The sequence below is a fragment of the Euleptes europaea genome, chromosome 13, assembly GCF_029931775.1.
Source record: "Euleptes europaea isolate rEulEur1 chromosome 13, rEulEur1.hap1, whole genome shotgun sequence".
Classification (NCBI taxonomy): Eukaryota; Metazoa; Chordata; class Lepidosauria; order Squamata; family Sphaerodactylidae; genus Euleptes; species Euleptes europaea.
Window position 1 is genome coordinate 45487941 of NC_079324.1, and position 21181 is coordinate 45509121.

At 40.0% G+C, this 21181-nt stretch overlaps 1 protein-coding gene across 4 annotated transcripts in view; it reads left to right on the forward strand.

The window, feature by feature from the left end:
- The first annotated feature begins 6738 nt into the window (after nucleotides 1-6738).
- Nucleotides 6739-21181, forward strand: part of MTMR3 (myotubularin related protein 3) — a 53899-nt gene continuing 39456 nt past the window's right edge. For 3 of the 4 annotated variants that reach the window (XM_056859278.1, XM_056859279.1, XM_056859277.1), the window contains exons 1-6: nucleotides 6764-6782; nucleotides 7350-7431; nucleotides 10466-10555; nucleotides 11521-11637; nucleotides 15357-15439; nucleotides 17620-17786. In XM_056859278.1, coding sequence (XP_056715256.1) covers nucleotides 7429-7431; nucleotides 10466-10555; nucleotides 11521-11637; nucleotides 15357-15439; nucleotides 17620-17786 — 460 coding nt within the window. In that variant the 5' untranslated portion in view covers nucleotides 6764-6782; nucleotides 7350-7428. Of the gene's footprint in view, nucleotides 6783-7349; nucleotides 7432-10465; nucleotides 10556-11520; nucleotides 11638-15356; nucleotides 15440-17619; nucleotides 17787-21181 lie in introns of all 4 variants that reach the window. The other variant, XM_056859276.1, reaches the window with a different exon arrangement.

The following is a 21181-nucleotide window of genomic DNA, read 5'->3' on the forward strand; positions in this document are numbered from 1 at the left end:
TGGATATATAATTTATCATTTTATAAGGCACCAGGTGTGAGTGAGATCCTTATGACCCTCTCTGATGGTACTTGAAACAGTTCTGTGTCAATGGGAAGCTAGCTTAGACTTCCACACTGATAAATGCCCAGCGCTTGAAACCTAATTCTCTTTAGAGCAAGGACTTAATAATGGGCCAGTCAGACCGCTGTCGAGGAAATTTCCCTGCTAATTCATTTGGTAGCCTCAAACTTGTGACTAAAATTTCACCTGACTGGTTGGTAATACAAACTTCATACAAAAATGAGGTCAAGAATGCTGAAATTCCCTGGGGAACATCAGCAGAGAAATGGCTGTGTGTTATTGTTACTTCATTCATTTGGGAAACAGTTGCCAAACTCTGCTGCTCACTTAGATATTGAGTTTTTAATTGCTTGTGGTTGCAGTAGTGCTTCTTATGCAGACCAGGCTTCAGTCTGTAATGCTAGTAGAGTGGCCAGCCTCTCTGTATAAAGCCACTGAGGTGGCTTGCATAATGTAAACAGATAACAGTTAAAATCCATAAAAATTAAAAATTCTAAACCTTTAAAGCTAAGTAATCAATAAGACTAAAAACCACAACTTCTCAAGTGCCTAAAATGGCTTAAAAATGGAAATAAATGGTTGCTTCTGTAGTGAATGGGTCTCTTTCTTACCATAGAAAACTGAGCAGCTCCCTCAAGACAAGTTTGCATTTTATGAAATAATACTATTACTCTTGTGTGGCTGGCTGTCCCTCCACAGCTACTGTGTTGCAGAGAAGTTCCAGAAATTTTTCCATTTCTAAGGACTTCTTGTTTCTTCGAATTAATAACAATGACTGGATGTCATTGCCAGTACAACATTAGACAGCCTTGACACTTCAACATTACAGTGTTTTGCAGGTGATTAGCTCAAGGAGTTGTGTGAGGTAGTAAATTTTATTGATATGTAAGCTAGGGGAGGGGAGAATAAAATCACAAATACATATAATAACCAACATTAAAATTCAAGGCATATATTCACCTGATGGGCTGTGCAGGTCAAATCAAAACCAAATCTAAAAATTCTTATTTCATCTCAGACTGCAGATGAAACCAAGTTTCTGTGTGTCACATTCTCTTGCTTCTGGAAAAGCTGTCACAAGCTCCACTAGCAAAGAAAACGTAGTTTGATAAGTTGCTGTAGCCCACAGACTCATTGCTAAGTCAGCAAAAAGTCATACTCATGTCAAGACTTGTGTAGCTTCACTGATTTCAACTGGCAGAAATAACCTATTTCCACTCTTTCCCCACAACCATTGTATAACTTTGTAGTACAAATTAGTGGCTGAGGCTATAGTCATGCACCATTATGAAGGAAGTCACAATTAGCATAATGCTGCCTTTTTCTTGAAGATCATAAATAATCTTGATTTTCTTCCCTGATGTTGAATTTATGTTGTAAGCTCCTGAAGCAGGTGCCTGTATTTGTTTCTCATCTGTGAAGTAGGGTTGCCAACCTCCAGGTATTGGAGCAACCCAAAACAGCACTATAACGCTATAAAGCAAATAAGTGAATTTTATAAAGTGCAAAGTGAATAAATATATACAACATATACAAAGGGAGTACAAACAGATACAAAATTTACACTAACAATCCAATAAATATGACTTATCAAGAGGATGCCAAAGATCCTAATTCAACAGGTAAGTTCAAGTATTCAACCAATTAAGGTATCATTTGATATTAGAATTTTTTTGAGTCTTTCAAATTCTTTTTAGGTTGCAGTTATTGGAACAAAGGCACAGGAAAAAGATGTCAGACGTGTCATCTAGATCGGGACCACGTTTCGCATATGGCTTCTTCGGTGACCTGTATCAATAATAAATATATGTATAAGTGCCTTAGTAGGTGTTGTCTCATAGGGACCGCAAAGATTTGTATCCAGGTCTCCAAAAGGTCTCCTTTTGGAGACCTGGATACAAATCTTTGCGGTCCCTATGAGACAACACCTACTAAGGCACTTATACATATATTTATTATTGATACAGGTCACCGAAGAAGCCATATGCGAAACGTGGTCCCGATCTAGATGACACGTCTGACATCTTTTTCCTGTGGCTTTGTTCCAATAACTGCAACCTAAAAAGAATTTGAAAGACTCAAAAAAATTCTAATATCAAATGATACCTTAATTGGTTGAATACTTGAACTTACCTGTTGAATTAGGATCTTTGGCATCCTCTTGATAAGTCATATTTATTGGATTGTTAGTGTAAATTTTGTATCTGTTTGTACTCCCTTTGTATATGTTGTATATATTTATTCACTTTGCACTTTATAAAATTCACTTATTTGCTTTATAGTGTTATAGTGCTGTTTTGGGTTGCTCCAATTATCCTTACAGCACTGAGCCTTCTTTTCTTGTGGTGAACCTCCAGGTATTAGCTGGAGATCTCCTGCTATTACAACTGATCTCCAGTGATAGAAATCAGTTCACCTGGAGAAAATGGCTGCTTGGCAATTGGACTCTATGGCATTGAAGTCCCTCCCTTCCCCAAACCCCACCTTTCTCAGGCTCCGCCCCCAAAACTCCCGCCAGTGGCAAAGACAGACCTGGCAACCCTACTGTGAAGCAGTATGCATAGTCATGGGGCCATATAAGCAGAAGCGAGAAACGTTCCCATTTTAAAAGCTGCTTGTTTAAAAACATTGAAATATTTAATATTAAACCCAAAATAAACCTTTTACTTAAAACTGGGTAAACATTCAAACAATCCAATAAAGAAATCCTTTGGAAGTTATAAATATTGTGAACTTGCATTTTGGTATTTGCTTTTTAACAGAACATGCACTGTTTACAATCTAATTTTTAGTAAGCTGAAGAGCAAAAATCTGATATTGAAATTGTTAGAATGCGAGTCCTTTTTTTAAAAACAAAAACTATAAATGTCATTACTATACCCAGATGCTCCTGTATGTATCTTTTCATTTTATGTATATGGCCTGTAGAAAGAATTATTGTAGGGAACGGTTATCCTTTATGTTCTGCATATATACATTTTGATTAGAGGATTTTACAAACACTCTTTCTAAAAAGCATTGTCAGTATGTAAATGACTTTCTAAATTAGTATGCCTGTACTCTTGCAAGAGGTATAGAAGAATACGGGAACTAGCTATTTAATTTTGTGAATTTGGATATGCTGTGTGTATAACACATTTCATTACTAGCATTGTATACCTTTTGCTAGACTTTTAAAGGAGGTGTTTATCTGAAGCTTGGAGGTGTTGTGTGCATTAGTAGAAAATAATGTGTTAGGGGAAGAAATGAATTAAGCTTGAGCATGTTGCTGTGTATCAGCCTTGTAAAAAGAGGGGGAAACCTTTTAAAAGCCCGTTTGAACATGTGGATGGGCATAGAAGAGTCATGTCATCCATTTTATACAGAAAAACAAAAATTAGTGGGCAGGAAGAAATGGTGTTAAATGCTATCAGCAAATTGCGTTTTTCAGCATATGACATAGTCATGTGCATTTCTGTTGGTTTGAGATAAAGGTTGCCGTGTAAGGGTATTTAACAAACCTGCAGTGCAATTCTATGCATATTTCCTCAAAAGTCAGCCACACTGGGTTCAGTGACTCTTACTCCCAGGTAAGTGTGTGTAGAATTGAATCCTTAAGAGTAGTTTTAGCATGTTAAAGTTGTTGTGATACTTGTTAGCACAAAACTTGTTCCTGACAGTCTGTTCATGCAAATAAAACATCATCTAAAAATAACAGGCTATATATGGCTTGGTTTCCAGAGCTCAGTTGGGAATTTGGGCTGTGGTATCTGCACTGTAAATGCTTCTAAACAAACTCTGAAAAGTAACTCTGTGCGGTATGTGATTTCTTTTCATTTACCTTTGTACATGAAGTACTGGAAGTAGCTCAAGATCATCTTACTGCTGAGGGGCTATGTCAAGGACTGTTCAGAAAATACTTCACTTTCTATGTGCAACGAGGGGGGAGTCTCATGGTGTCTCCCAGTTCATGTGTTACATTCTTTGTTAGGTTGAGGTGCCAGTTGAAGATTCAGCCTTGCCCCTAGTTTTCCTGTGCATGGGGCTTGTAGTGGAGGATGGGGGATTGCAGTAGGCCCTAAGATGGTGCCATATCCAAGGCCACCCATTGGATTTAAGAGGCTGAGAGAAACTTGCATATAAGTTTTCAAGGTCTGACCAACCGTTATGACCACACTGTTTAGAACATATGTACGGTCCTGCTTGATCAGACCGGTGGTCCATCTAATCTTGTACCCTGTCTCTCACAGTGGCCAACTGGTTACCCTGGAAGGCCAACAATGGGGATTAAAAGCTAAGGCCTTCCCTTGATGTTGCTTCCTGGCACTGGTACTCAGAAATGTACTGCCTCTGAAGTTCCATTTGGTCACCATGGTTAGTAGCCACTGATTTTATCCATGACTGTGTTCTCCATGAATCTGTCTAATCCCCTTTTAAAGCCATCTATGCCTCTGGCCATCGCTACATCATCTGGCAGCGTATTACACATTTTAATCACTCATTGAGTATTTCCTTCTTTATTTAAATATTGATTTAGTATGTATCCCCTGCCTTTTCTCTCTGGTAGAGACCCAAAGCAGCTTACAGCATCATTCCCCCCTTCTCCATTTTAAAAGCATTGCACTCATTCCAAAAGAAAAAAAATTATAGGATGTTTTTGTGGTGCACCCCCCAAATTCCCAATTTTTCAAGGTTTTTACAGGCCTTCACAACTATAGTGGAGAACCATTGTCTCAGATTACAGTTTAAGGTATCACCATTTTTCCTCACCTGCCTTGATGTTATGTAAATTCATCTGGCTAGACTAGATTCTAGTGTGAAGGAGTCTACCTGCTTCCTCACGGTTTTCTCTTCCTTTTATTGTTTCCTGTTTATATTACACCATTAACATAGGTGGTGCATTACACACTATCAGACAGAAAAGATTGTTCCTTGCCCCTAGAAACATGCAGTTTAGATCCTGTCAGTGAGGGAAGGGTGGACCAAGAGACAAGCGTGACAGAGTTAATATATGCAAATGCAGTTACACATTCTGGAGTTTTGTTTCAACTGAGGGTGAGGATTTATGCCAGTTTATCCTGAATCACTCACTATATTGATTACTCAACAAAGTTCATAACTAAGTCTACCGTACTTTGTTGTATTCATCTGTATAAGTTGGAGTTGGCATGTCAACTGAATATTGTCAGTTGACTGTTCAAATACCCCATTGTGTAGATGGAAGCTTAAGTTTTTAATGATATTACAATGTAATTTGTTAGCAAACAAATTTGTTAGGAGCGAGGATTGTGTGCTCTACAATAGTTGGAGGCAATTCTAACTGCATAACAAAAATGTTCCCGCTTTAATTGCAGGCATCTACAAACAGGAACACGAACAGTCATCTGTGGGCAGAGATCTCTCTGCCCATTTCCATCTTGCTTGTTGCAAGAACTAGGGACCAGTCCCTTCCCGTGTTACATTGATGTTGTTGTTTTCTGTTTATCACTTTTGATTTAAACTGCCTTTGTGTTCCAGGATAGAAGCTGAAGAAAGGAACAGTTCAGCCACATAGAAACCTTATTTAATAGTTCAAAACGTTGTAAATTAGTTAACTTGTGAAAATGGTACTTACTTTAATAATTGAAATTACGTTAATTATAGAAATATCATTTTTTCTGTAGTAAAGTTCATGTTTTCAAAATTAGTTCCTACCTTGTTAGCAGCTTTGTTAAGTATACTTTTCCCTGCCATGTCACAGTGTTTTGCAGCTTATGGCCTGGGGCTTAGTGGTGATAAACAGAGTGCTTCATTGCTTATTTGGGCTGTTAAAAACAGCAGATGCTCTTCATGCCTTCTTCTATCTGCTGGTAGAAAAAGGATATATGGATTCCCAGTCACCTATGCTCAGCTGCTTGCTTTTGGTTTGGAAGGTGTTCATATGCACAGTTGTGGGAATGCTATATTCTACTGAATAAATACAGGAAGTGGCATTGGAATTGGTTTCCAGCGCTGCATCTAATTAGATGACTTGTCCTAAAGTAAAGTAGTGATGTATGCTGTTCTAAGGCTGAGTGGTGGAGTATTTTCAGTCTTGAACATTGCAAGTTTAGGTGATCAGTGTATTAGAGTTTTTTTGCTCTAAGAATAAACTAGGATATATAGATTTAAGGAGTTCTTTTGCAGTCTTTGTGTGTTTGTAATATTTGAATACTTTTTCATGTTTCATTTTTCCTCTTTTCTGTGGAATAAAGAATTGAAACCCTTGGAGAACTGTTTGGGAGGCAGATGAGAGAGGTCACAGGGATGCCTAGCAGTTGAGCTAATGAAGCTGTATGGATTAGAAACTTTAGTCTCATATCCCAAGCTTTGCTGAGATTCTGTACAGAAATTATGACTTCCACTAATATTTCAGTGTCTGAAAAATAATTTAAACTCAGATCATACTTGTACAAGATTCAAAAGTCTTTTATTGCTTTCGTGTGTGTTTTTTTTTAACTTGTAATGATGAATGAGCTGAAGAGGCTCGTATAGCTTAATTTGACTGCTTAAATACCATTTTGGGATGAAAGCTGTTAATTAGTAGAATATGTAATTTTAATTTTATTTTAAAGTTTTGATCAATTAGGTTTTCAAAGTGGCTTGAACAAATACCATTACAATTTGATTATAACATAATTTTTTTTTCCAGTTTTCAATTTGAAACAACAGAACATCAACAACTTTTGAACCTTATTCGCAAGGAAGAGTATTACTAGCTGGTAAGTTGAGATGCTAAGCAAAGAAAAGAGACTTTTAAATTATGTGGACACATTTCACAATTTTATGTGGAAATTATTTTATTTATAGTCCACCTTTCAGTTTTTCAGAACAAATAGAGTTGTTCTCATTTTTATACGTTGTACTCCGCTTGAGTTTGTATCTGTACCTGTATTTTTCAATCTCAGCGCTTGCTTTTGTTTACTCTTTTTGATCTTGAGAATTTCAGGGAACATTCAGATGTACCAAACAACCTGGGATTGTAAATCACAATTAAATATTTGTTTAGAGACCTGGTTTATAAGAAAATACAAACTGCAGTTTGTTAAACTGCAAGATTCAGGCATCATAACAAATTATGGCTTATAGAAAACTTCCTGCTTTGCTATTTTGGCATTGTACATGAGGGGAGAAGTGAGAGGAGTGTGCATGCCCAAGGATGTTGGCTTGTTTTGATCACAAAGTATAAAGTTTTTGTGACATCTCCCTTAAATGAATATAAGCTACATATTTGCTAATGGTTGGTGATTTTTTTTACCCATCTTCTGATTTTTTGTTTTGTTTTTCAGAACTTTGCTTTATATACAGTGCTACAAAAGTATTGCAAACAAGGGTGACGAGGACCTTGCCTCTTAACCTGGCTCTGTCATGGTAAGTGTGTAAATTCTTCTAGGACTGACCAAGACAAAACAGGTTGAAGTATGAGAAAGTGGGGAGTGGCAGCCCTTGGATAATTATGGCAGGTTTTAAGTTCATCTATACCAAACACAGGGACTACGTTTCCTTCAGAAGATACTGCCACTGTCCCTTTCTGTTTGATGTGGGCAAAGATTGGTAGAACTTCCTTTAACCACACTTGAGTACATAATATGAATACGTAGTTGCCAGTTGCATTGTTCCCCTGCAAAAGGGATTCAAGTTAAATCTGTGGCTATTCTGCAGTACGGTGTACATAAATTATCCCCATTCATTGAAGTGGACATTCTGTTGGAAGTAGTCTCCCTTGAGTCTTGGAGACTAGGCCTTTTTTCCTGAGACTGCTTGAGGTATGTGGAAAACAGATCTGTTACTCTTGACTTTATAAGTTCTACTCACTTTTGGGTGCTCTTCATTGCTTTTAGTGGGAGAGCCCATTCTTTCTCGCTCTTACCAGTTTTGTGTTCCTCTATCTTGAATAGTTTAGATAGAAAGGCAGGTAGACCCTTCCTAGGAAGCACTTTAGCCAGCTGGACCAAATCACTACAATCCCTTTAATCCCCATCTTTGGAGTGACTCGGAGTCAGAGTGAGTTAGAATCATAGAGTTGGAAGGGACCACCAGGGTTATCTAGTCCAACCCCCTGCACAATGCATGAAATTCACAACTGCCTCCCCCCACCCCCAACTGTACATCAAGCCCCCTTTCCTATGTTTCTGTGGAAGAAAAGGGATGTAGATGGAGCAGGACATCTGTCCAAATTCATCAGGGGTTTGGATGGCTAAATGGTATCCTTTTTCATCACCTTCTGTCATCCTTGTCTGCACCATAATTTAACTTTTTAAATGTATTTATTTCATTTATATCCCAGCTTTCTCCCTGATGGGAACCCAAAGCAGTTTATATCATTTGCCTCTCCTCTATTTAATCAGCAGCCCTCTGAGGTAGGTTGGGCTGAGTGTGCAGCTACCCACAATCACCCAGCAGGCTTCCATGGCAGAGTAGGGGTTTGAACCTAAACCTCCCTGATCCTAGTCTGACATTCACACCACTTTGCTAATATGGTTGAAGTGTCATTTGTCAGAAGTCTGAAATTCATCCCTCAATTTAACTCAATCCTAGGAAAGATGGCTGTTCCTATCCTGTAGTTGGCATGGTTTCTGAGATGTCTGAAAATTAATGGTTGGTGTCACCAGAGATATGTTTGGAGGGTTTTTTTAAGAACTGAAGAAAAGCCATGCTGGATCAGACCAAGGCCCATGAAGTCTAGCAGTCTGTTCACACAGTGGCCAACCAGGTGCCTCTAGGAAGCCCACAAAGAAGATGACTGCAGAAGCACCATCCTGCCTGTGTTTCACAGCACCTAATATAATAGGCATGCTCCTGTGATACTGGAGAGTACTAGCATCATGGCTAGTATTCACTTTGACTAGTATCCAGGGATAGCCCTATCCTCCATGAACATGTCCATTCTCCTCTTAAAGCTTTCCGAGTTGGCAGCCATCACCACATCCTGGGGCAGGGAGTTCCACAATTTAGTGATCCCTGCACCACTCTCCTTTTCCCATATGAGAGCCAGTGTGGTGTAGTGGTTAAGAGCAGTGGACTCTAATCTGGGGAACTGGGTTTGATTCCCCACTCTTCCACATGAAACCTTCTGGGTGACCATGGGCTAGTCACAGTTCTCTCAGAACTCTCTCAGCCTCACCGACCTCACAAGGTGCCTGATGTGGGGAATAGAAGGGAAGGCAATTGTAAGCCGCTTTGAGACTCCTTACAGTGGAGAAAAGTGGGGTATAAAAACCAACTCTTCTTCATCCTGTGTGTTCCAAGTCCCCTGGCCTTGCTGGTTTTGAAGTCCATGACTCCTTCATTCCTAGCCTTTTATCCTTTCTAGCCCTCATCACAATATTTGAGTTTGGGGAAAGACTTCCAATTGTCTGTTTATCATTGATAAAGGGTGTCCAATTTAGGGTTCCTTAATATGGAATTTCAGTTGTTTTTGCAGTGTAGTCAGGGTTTATATTTAATATCAGTTTAGCAGTTATATGCAGACTTTTTGTGTAGGTGAACTGCTCATGTTGAAAAGCCTGTGATTTGGAGGAAGTTGTTCCTTTCATGTTCTGATGATCAGGCTGCATCTGAGATGGAAGTGGGAGCTGTATTTTTCAGTCAAAATGTAGGTTAATTAGCCACTGGGTGACATTTAAATGAGACCTGTTGCAAGAGACCACTGGCCAGGTCACATGTTGTGACAATCCTAGAATGGAGTAATTTTGAACTATAGGCGAAACCGATAATTTGATTTACTGTAAATACATAATCTGGCTTCTAAAAGCTGTGGCTCCTAAACAAAAGCTGCTTTCTTCATGGTTAACAAATGAAAGATATGTAAAATAACTTGTGTGGTCCTTTACATTCAGTTACAATGGTTGATATTTTTTAAAACCACTTTGAGCTTCATTGAATAAGTACCCCCTTGTGTGTGAGTGTGCAAGATATCTGCAGCAAGTTAGCAAATGCTGGGATACTTGGTGGGGAGATCCTTTGCTGCTGGAAGATGAACAATAGTTGGATGTCCGGGCTCTCTCCCCCCCACCATTTCAGGCCCTGTGGGAGAACTTGGCAGCTGCAGGAATGTGCTACTCAGTTCCTGTCCTTGGGTCGGTACCTGAATGTCCAGGCAGATCCTATCGACAGACATTGAAATGGAGAGAGAGACAGACTGGGGAAGAGAGAGTAGTAGTTCTGAAATCTGTTTGCCCAGATACACACATTTGCATGGGCTCCTATGAGCATCATGTAAGGATCCCCTCATGTTTCCAGCCAGAATAGATGATGATTGTGAATTCAGGGGGATCCAGGTTTGCTTGAGTAGTTTGTAAAAACCAATTCTTTAGTCAGTGTCTTGAGACAAATTTTTCAAACTTTTCACTAACTAGAAATATGTATGAATGCTAAGAAATCAACTTAATGATGTATTTCTCAGGATGAAGAGACTCAGCACAGCCTTGAATGCATCCAAGCTAATCAGATCTTCCCCAGGAAGCAGCTGATCCGAGAGGATGAGAATCTCCAGGTAACTGCCTATATTTTTCCTCATAGCATGTGCAGGCCTAGTAGTGCTTCCTTCTAGCCAAGACCAGACAGCAGAAGTTAAATGAGTTTGATTTGATCTGTGTAATGGAACTATACTTCAAAATTTGTTGCTGCACTTATGCTTATAATTACACATTTATTTTGTAATTGAGTTGAAAAGTCTAGGAAATGGAGCATTTCATTGTGAGAAATTTTCCTGCAACTACTAATACTCAGTAGCCTTAATCATTTACTTTTGAGGGCCTTCATCTCTGCCTTTCCTTCAGATTGGAAGAGTTCATTCTTCAGCAGGACAATGTATATGAATATTTTGGATTTCTCTGTGTATGTGTGTGTAGCTGGAAGGTGAAATATAAATTACCCAAGTAAGTACTTCTTGCAGTTGTGTACAATGTAGAAAAATAGTTTGCTCCCCCCCCAAATAGCTCCAGAGATTTTAGCCTTCTTTCACCTTTTCAAAATTTCTATCAAGTCTGAAATTAGACTAAGCCTCACCTCTAAAAATGTTAGTTCCAGACAGGTGTAATGTTACGCTATAGGAGTCCAAATTATTTGGGGTAAACATTTATCAAAATCTGTTCTCCTGTGAGCCCCGTGTGTTGAGAATGGTGACCACACACTGCCCTTTTATAGGAGGAATTCTGAAAGTTTCTTCTGAATTTAACTGCCTGCTATATGAATGTCACTTTCAGCAATGTTATTTTTGCTATGGGAATATCAAGTAGTAGTAACTTCCACCAGAACGTTTCCTCTTTTCTTTTGTCTTTCTGTAACTCAAGTTTTGTTCTAGCAGTGCTTTCTGTAAGCATAAGTGCTATATGTCTTATCATGTCATGTCTCATATTTATACTTAACGGTGTGTGTGTGTGTGTGTGTGTGTGTGTGTGCGCTAGCACCCACAGAGCTGAAGAGTCGTTTTTTTTTATCTTTCCATTTTGTCTGCAGGTCCCTTTTCTAGAACTTCATGGTGAAAGCACAGAATACGTGGGACGAGCAGAAGATGCCATTATTGCACTTTCCAACTACAGGCTTCACATCAAATTTAAGGAATCCATTGTGAATGTAAGTGTTAGTTTCTGCCTTTACTCTTCAGGAAAGGTGATTTAGCTCGTGACTCTGTCAAATAAACTTGTTGGAGGAGCATGAGCTGCAACTTCCTTAATATGCAGTCAGAGATTGGTAGTTCCGTGTGAATATCTTTGCAACCTCTGGAAATAATGTCAACAGGTAACAGAACAGTAGTATTCAGTTTCCCACTGATTTGAAATCTGTAGCTCCACTTGCAGAGAGAAGGGTTTGTTTTCTGTGACAAGCATTCTTTGGGTTGTGATACACTGAATCTCATTTAGGAGAAGGCTGTTCCACTGCTTGAAATAGATTCTATGGTCCCTCTTTGCTGTTTGTGCTAATGTGGTCAGGCAATCTGAGTTTTAATGATCTGTTGCAGTCTTTTTTAAAAAATGTTGATTAGGGCAAGAAATGCTTTGCGTAATTTTCAAAAATCATGTATTTTGGCTCCCATGTCATAATCCTTCAGGTTGCAAGTTACAACAGTTCTCTTGGGTTGCAGCTGCAAACCTTACCTGACATCTCAAGTGATGTTTCTTTTGCTTCATACCTCCTCACTAGCTGTGAGTCATGTGGAAGTTATGTTAATGAAATGAGGTAGACTAGAATTCAGCCTGTCATTCCATAGTAAGATTTGGTCTTGTTCTCTGATCCTAGTATATCAGTGTTGTTGGCATTCACATATGTGTTAAAAATGTGAAGAACTACTGAGATAGTTGTCTGAGAGAACAAGTACTTCAGTTGTCACTGAACATATATTGCTGTGATCTTCAGCATTCTGAAGAGCAAGTTTAGCGCCTTCACTGAACTAAGTAAATGTAGCATAAGGTTTACTGATGTGATTACCATAATTAAATTTTATGCTGCAAGGTCTGTGAGCATTAATAATCTAATAGAAAAAATGAATGGGCTCCTTGCAAAGTTACTGGCACTTAGCATGTAATGTTAGACATGAAATTCTGATAATTTTGTTACTGTTACCTGCCCCCCCCCCAAAAAAAAATACTCCTGAAGTTGCTGGATATTGTGGGTAGGACATTGGCAATCCGGCCCCTAGTTACTGATGTTTGGCATGTGAGAGGTAGGGGAAGTGAAATCTGGTTGAAATTGTCCAAAGTGTGCCTTCTGGTTTTATTCTAATTTTGTTCTTTGTTTACAATTCAATAGAATGTCTGTAAATTTGCTGCTTGTGAGACCTCAGTAAGTAAACTAGTGATACTATACAACACTTTTTTTTTCTGCTACACCTTTGCTTGGAACAGAATAAACGTGTGCTGACCAATGCTCACCTTGCAATAGAGGCTGGAGCTATTGTGCATGAGGCATTTGAGTGGATAAATTCATGGATGACCCAATGATAGGAAGTTGATGTTCCTTGTAGAGAAGACAAAAGGCTCAGTAGACCAAGTAATAAGCTGATGGCATTGTGACTTTCAAAAATGTTGACACATTCATCCGTGGGATCATTTGTACACCCAAGAGTGACAACTTCTGTGCGAATCTAAACTTGAATGCTCAGGCTGGTCTCTTGGTTGGCTTCAGTTAAAGTCAGTTGAATTCTAGCATCTGGGAAATGGGAAATGTAGAGAAATGAATATGTTTATGTGGTTTTGAATGCCACAGAGAACAATTGAGACTTTGAAATTAATTTTGAAATATGGCACAATAGGATTTAAGGAGTCAGAGATGAGAATTTTAATGATGTTCCCCCCCCCCCCTTTGGTTCAGTTAAAGTCTTGATTTTTCCCCTTGCTTATCTATGGTCATTTAATATCCCTAGAAGTAGCTCTTATCTACAAAGCACAGCAAATTCAGAAATGTTATTTCCCCCCCCTCACATCTGTTAAGACAAAGCTAGTTTAAGTACTGGCAATTGCCCACAGGAAAATGACTCTGGTCAACTTGGACAGCTTTGCATGATCACTAAAAGGCAAATTGATTGCTTTATACTCAGAACTGGTATACTTCTGTTGGATTCAACAAATTGCTGTTTGGAGAGTGAACTGACTGCATGGTGTGACTTGATTTGTGATACACTTAAGCATGGAAGTTGGTCAGGAAAAGAGGTTTAGACTGTCAAATGGACTGAGAAAAGTGGAAGGGCATGTGGTATTTGCATGGCAAAGTGAAGTGGTATGCATGGCAAGAAGACATAATGGAGCATGATACTGAAGTCTTTTCTAGGAAGTATGTGTGCCACACTTCGTAGTATATGATGCAGAAGGCTATATTTGATAAAGGAAGTTTGTTCAGAAGGAAAGAAGGAAATTAAACAAATGAAGGCATGGCACTGGCCACGGGGAAAGACAAGAGGGTGCTAAGAAACATCTGTTTGAACCAATAAGTTAGAGGAAGCGTTTAAAATTAGATGCACAAGTTAAATCTCAGAAAGTATTAAGGGAAAAGAGGAACTGACCTACAGAGAAAATACTTGGAATGAACATTTAACAAGGGGCTTCAGCAAAAGCTTTCTGCAAGTATATAATGTTTACCAGATCACATGTACCTACGTGTTTGATAATGTGGCAAGGCTTCCCTCTGGAAAAGACAGCTGATTCTTCCTCAGAAAGCCTTTTTCTTAATCAGATGCCAAAGTGTGAAGGAAGCCATTTGTCCTCTAGGCCAGAGAGATTTTTGAGGACCGAGCCCACGTGTGGCTCTGTTTCTGTATTCTTGGTTCTGAAGACAGAGAAGTACATGAAGGAAGCCCTTGTCTTGAAGGGAGGCTCAGTCAGCAAGGCTACATTAGTACTTTCTCTTCTCCACTAGTGTGATTCCTCTTAATCTAACAGGTTGTTGTCCTCTGTAGCTCCCTACCAGTTGCAGAGTTGTTGCCATCCTGTTTCCATTCAGCTTAAGGGGTGAGAGGAGGAGGATCTCTGTTTGATGCAGTCTGGCCTCTGTGACCATCCCCTCTCCACTTGTACGGTGAATGTGTATGCCATGAATTCTGGAGACAATGCTTCCATTGTTGCTTGATCTTACTGGCTGCTCTTCTGGTGGAGTGCGCAGTCTTCTCCACCAGAAGCTGAGTTATGAAGAGTTAAGAAGTGCAGAACTTATAAATGCTAGCAAGATGCACATCGTTATGATGGGCATGTCTGGGTATCGCTTCACTTGGGAGAGTACATTTCTTGCACCGCTAGGTGCTTGACAGCATATTCTGGGTCAGTCGCGGTCTAAGGAGGGTAGCCTTTGACATATTCCACTATACCTGTGGATGTGGCATTTCATTTCATCCCATGTAAATAGGAGGCTTCCTTTCAGTCATATTGGTATACAAGCTGTGTGTTTGGGGTACTGTTCAGCTGCAGTCCTCTGGTGATGCCAATATCGGGGCTGGAGAGGGCAGATTTTTATATCACCCACACAGTGGAGAATATCCCTATGCTCAGCCCTAGGAGTGGGTTTTGTTGTTTTTTTGCAACATGGCATGCATTTATGCGAGTGGAGAACAGCGGTAACTTAGGGTCAAAGCAGGAGGGTGAGGTTAAATTAATATGGCCTATCATAGCTTCACTAATGTTCCCAAGAATGTAGCCTTCTTCATGATTTAACACATGGTGCCTGTTCATTTGGGAAGCAAAGCGTGAGAGCGTTCATTCACTTAAGAGTAATAGCTCATTTCAGGTTCCGAATTATCTAATAAATCCTAATGAAACTACCGTTTCAGAGCCTCTTTGAGTAAGGCCATTTAATCTTTTTAATTGCAGGTTCCATTACAGCTTATAGAAAACGTTGAATGCCGGGACATATTTCAGCTTCACTTGACTTGTAAGGACTGTAAAGTTATAAGGTATGTATAAATAGCCTTGGAGGTTAGACAATACTGCAGTCAGTGGCCTTTTAAAAATAATTCTGGATTGTTCCCTCTAAGGGCAACATTTTGTTATCGGTACTTATCCAGTAGAACATTTCACAATCCAGTACAATTTATGTTTAACCAGAGTTGAAGGTGTCCCAATTGTAGCAGCATAATGAATTCCCAGTGTCTGGATTCAGCTTTAGTTTATTGGCACTGATCCATTCATTTGTTTATCCAAGCATCTGTTCTGGACTTCCACCAACCCATTTGCATCAAGCAAATTTTATTTATTTATTTATTTATTTATTCAATTTCTTCCCCGCCCTGGGTGAGGCCAGGCTCAGGGCGGGTCACATCAAGTTGTCAAGGAGAAATAGAGCTGGGTATCATCCACACATTGGTTACACCTTACTCCAAATCCCTGGGTAATTTCTCCAAATACTTTCATGCAGATGTTAAGCAGCCTGAGGGATAGCACCTTGTTGGGACACCATAGAGTGCTATGGAGTTGAGCAGAGTACTCCAGTACCACCAGCTAAAAACAACTAGCTGGGTAGGAGCAAAACCACCAGAACTCGGTGCCCTCAACTTCCAACTCAGCTAGCCTACCCAGGAAGGATGTCATGGTTAGTGTTATTGAAAGCCACTGGCAGACCAAGGGAAACTACCAGAGATGCTGTCTTCCTGTTGCTGTCCTGGCAAAGATAATCTGTCAGGGCGATCAAGGAAGGTTTAGTCCCAAATGCAGACCTTAATAATGTCATGGCTCTAAATCTCATGACACAGAAGCTGAAACAAGATCATACATCTTGCCACACCAGTTAGATTAAATGATACAACAACATTTTCCAAGTATTTTTCTTTTTGCATTGACTGTTGAAACTGGTCAGCATTTGGTAGAACCCAAGGTATGAATTTCTGCTTGTTTTTTTATTTTAATTTTTAATTACAGAAGTATTGTTATCACAGAGATTAAAGAACATAAAAGGTCTAATCCCATCTCTGATTTTATCATTTCACGCTGCTACAAACATTGACCATTTTTCGATGAATTTATCTGATTTTACCTTGACATCCTTAAGACTATGGTGGTACAGTAACTTAGACATTAATGCTATTTCCAAATTCTCAAAATCCAGTCACTTGAAGGAGATGCTTCTGATTTCCATTGGGAATCAATACGCTGTGACACTGCCGTTAATGAAGTAACTAGTATTTCCCTATCTGTGGCCAAGACACTTTCCTTTAGGTAGAACAACAAAACTATAGGTTTTTGTGGCACATTGTAACCTGTAAGCTCATAAATAATAATCAGAATTTGTTACCAGAAAGGTTGATTAATAGGACAGGTCCAAAACCTATGTATGAAATCTGTTCTACTGGAGGAACATCTCCATCAAGCACTAATAGACCCTGGATATATATGAGCCACCTTTTATGCATTAAGTACCAACTATATATAGTTACTGCCAAATTTTCATTTTAATCAGAAAATAGTGAATTTGAGCTGGGGTCTCATCTTTCATACCTTTGGGATTACAGCTCATGGGGCCCATGGCATCCATTTAACTAAGCCCCTCTTTCGCACTAAGATTGTAGGTTGGATCCAGCTAATTTTCTTGTTCAGTCTCACCAGATTCCCCTCATATTACATCTTCCCTTCTATTTGGCTTTTGTCCATGCAGTCCCATGATCCCCATCATAACCTTTTGGTGGTCATAGGAGACCGACCCCTTTCCTCCCTTTTTCACTAGTGGAAAAGCTAGTGTGATCCAAGATCCAACTTATTTGAAATTTCTATTCTATGGCTTAGGCCTAGATGAGCAAAGATATGCCGGATATGCCCCTTAAGGCAAGAAGTGATGCTAACCTTTGCTTGATTGGAAAAATAATTCAAATAACCATGGAAAAGGAATGAAAGTTTGTTCAGAAGAAACATGAGATTAGCTTAATACTTTAAATATAAATATCCTTCTTTTCCAAACCTTTCACACATATTAATACTTATGATATTCTATGGGTGATGGCATTATACTGCATTTTTGTATTTGTTGCATACAGTTTCTCTGCCATCAAATAAGCTCATGAATGCTTTCTACTCTGGTTTAGTGTGAATACTGTGGCTTGGATCTCGGTGAAAATTAATAGATCTGTCTTTTTTAAAAAAACAGGTGTCAGTTTTCTACCTTTGAGCAGTGTCAAGAATGGCTTAAACGGCTGAATAATGCAATCCGTCCTCCATCAAAGATAGAAGATCTGTTTTCATTTGCTTACCATGCCTGGTGTATGGAGGTGTACGCTAGTGAGAAAGAACAGCATGGTGATTTGTGTAGACCAGGTATGATGTAGACACTTTGTATGCCAAAATGAGTGAGCTTGTAACAGTTTTTAGCGCTATACTAGTTTTTTGCCTGGGAGAATTTGGAGCAAAAGTGGGGGATAACATTTTTGTGGAAAAATCTTCTCCGTTTTGAACATTGCTGACCATTTGCAGCCATTTCTTTCTCCAGTCTACAGCTTTTTGTGCCACTTTTTAAAAACATCGGCTTCTTCCTAAAGCAATCCTAGCCATTGAATGATCACATAGACAGCATGTTGATATCACAAAGCCATATTGGAGTGTTTCCTCCTTTCAGTATTTACGGGTAAGCATTTTTGCCTTGTTTGCAGGCCATTGTGAACATCTGCCAAAACAGCACAGTACATCTCACTCAAGGCAAAGTTATTTATAAAATATGCCCCTCTGCTCCCCACTGCATTTTGGCCCAGCCCTACAATATATGCATGTAGAAAAATACAGAAAATAACAAAATGCCTACTCTCTACTAGTGTTACAGCAGCATCCAGTTATAAATGAGATACATGCTACCTGCGCTAACTTCTTTATCTTGTAAATTAGAATTGATTCTAGCGTTTCTGTCACCAGCCTGAGATTAATTCAGGTCAAAATTAATTCATTGATTGGTTTCCAAATGGCGGCCTGTAGGCGCAACCAGGCTGTTACCACCTCATTGGGCCTGTGAGACTGCAGCCTGTTACTGGTGTTATGGGCTTCCATGAGGCTGCAGGATGCTTTGAGAGCCCGGGAAGCCACAGGAGGAGAGGCTGTTGGCTAATAGACTGCAGTAAAGGGAGTAGGACTCCTTAGAAGATGGTAGTAAGAGAGCCAGGAGCTTGACACAAAAGCAGCTGAACTTGTAAGCCTTAAAATTGATGCCATGTTGCCATCTTTGATGGGAGAAGAGACCTGGCCTAGCTATAGGGTTCCTTTAATGCCTGTATGTTAATGGTGTGGTTGGCTATTTAGATAGACACTATCTGGGCTGTAATAAATTCTTTCAGTTGTTAAATTAACTAATGAAATGCAGTGCACAGAGCTATGTTTTTGTAGGGCTTGAGGCTTGGAGCAGCAGGTTTTGGTGCTGCACTCAGTGAAAACTTGCTCCACAGTCAAAGGGGCTTTCATCAAACAGCTGAATCAGCCCTGTCTGATTTAGTGTGACAAGCAGCCCAGTTGTTTACTTCTGACAAAGGCAAGCCAGGCAGAGGAGTGCCGGGAAACGAACAGTGTTAGATCATCTTCCTTGGGAACACCTTCCTTTAGATGCTAAGTAAAGGCTGTGATTTAACTCCACACACCACCACTTCCTCCAGTGTTCCCACTGTGAAGTAGCAGGTGGAGCACCATCCCTGTCTAAGAGAACACCTCCAAGAAAAGTCACAAGAGACTCATCTCTAGTGACTAGATACCTTTGCTTGGTTATCCCGTGTGGTACCAGCAAGGTGTTGGAGGAGAGTGTTACTGATTCCGTGGACTGCCAAAAAAAACAAATCAGTGGGTTATAGATCAAATCAAGCCTAAACTGACCCTAGAAGCTAAAATAACTAAACTGAGGCTACTTTGTTCTTTGGTCACGTCATGAGACGACAAGAGTCACTGGAAAAGACAGTCATGCTAGGAAAAGTTGAGGGCAGCAGGAAAAGAGGAAGACCCAACAGGAGATGGATTGACTCAATAAAGGAAGCCACAGCCTTCATTTCGCAAGATCTGAGCAAGGCTGTCAAGGATAGGACATTTTGGAGGACTTTCATTCATAGGGTCACCATAAGTCGGAGGCGACTTGACGGTACTTAACACACACACCAGCAAGGAAGACAGGAACTAGACTGCTAATGCAAAAAGCTGCATTTCTTTTCCCACCAAATAATTGCTTGCAAACCAGCTGGGCATGTGTGGAGGAAGAGCATGCTGAATCAAAGTGCCCAGTCTTTGTATTCTTAATTATACAAATAGATAATATTGTGTAGGTACCAGTCAGACCTGTCCACACACGTTCTGGTGTTTAAAGAAAAGCTGCTCAAAATGTGAGAGTTGTTATAGGCTTGTCCCAGCTTCCATGCACTGTGGTGTTTGAAAGAGGATAGGCTTAAAGTGATTGTTTTTAATTTTTTAAGGTTGCCCCAAGTTTCAGTTCCATTGGCTTTAATTCTTTGAGGTTCTCCCAAAACAGGATAGGTTACATAAAGATCAGTAAGGACGTTCAGAACAGTGCCTGGGCTTTGTTTGAGGACTGTATTTCATTAGGTTTTGTGCCATAAGAATGCTTCCTGTTGTCGCTCCCACATCTCCCCAAAAATCTTGTGGGAAGGCTGAATATATATTACAACTACTTTTGAGGCCATCCCTGGTACATAGGAGGATCAAGGAGCATCTTAGAGTACTCACATGTATTTAGCGCACTATGTGTCCTTGCTTTAGGAGAGCTAAATTCTGGAAAAAATCTTGTGGTCAGCAAAAATGTAGAAATGAGAATTAGATACCTGTTCTGTTTCCAGGCCTGCAAACCTTCCTTTTGAGAATTACACACACAAAAATAATGATAATCAAGTAACTGGTATAACCAAATTTATAAGAAGTGTAATGATGGCTTTGTGAAGGCATAAGTGACACTTGTTCTGTTCTCGGCTCAGAGGGACAAAGGGCATCTTCAAGATGGGTGTTTCCTTTTCCTCTTAGCTCGGGAGGCAGGATTAAATATTTAAAATTTTTCTTGGCTTCTGAGGGTAAACGCTCCCTATAGCCAGTTCTATTTCCTGCCTTGATCGGGAGAGCAGTCCTTTGCAGCTCTCAGCTATTAGGATTAGAAATTCCAAGCTTTAACAATAACCTTCTTATCTAACAAACTTTATTTCTTCTACTATTCTATCTCTTATTATTCTATCTCCTATTCTTTCGTGAGGGAATAGGAGGGATAAAATCATAGTTAATAGGATCCTTCCTGCCAAAACAAAATGGCGGACCGGCAGGACGATAACTTCATCGCCTCAGTCAATTTGGATCCAAGCCTCTTAACGGCTTTACCAGAGCCATCCGAGGCTAATATGCCCTCCACCAGTCAACTTTCTGACTTGGGGGCTAAACCTAAAAGAAAAGGGAGTTCCAGCAGCGGAGGCAAGCGAAAGAGGGCCGTCTCGGCCAGCAACAAGCGTGTAAAACACCTCATCGCCACCGCTTGCTCTTCAGCCACACCGTCGCGAGGCGGACAAATGCTCGCGACGGCAAGCGGCCCGGAGAACACAGCGGCGTCAGTCGCTCGCGACGGCAAATTTCTCCTGGGGCGCACCAAGGAGGCTGGCGGCTCGCCATTAGCCCGTACTACCCCAGAGTCTGACGCAGGGATTACAGCAGCGGCGCCCGCTTCTCCTGCGCAACTTATACAAAAACAAACACAA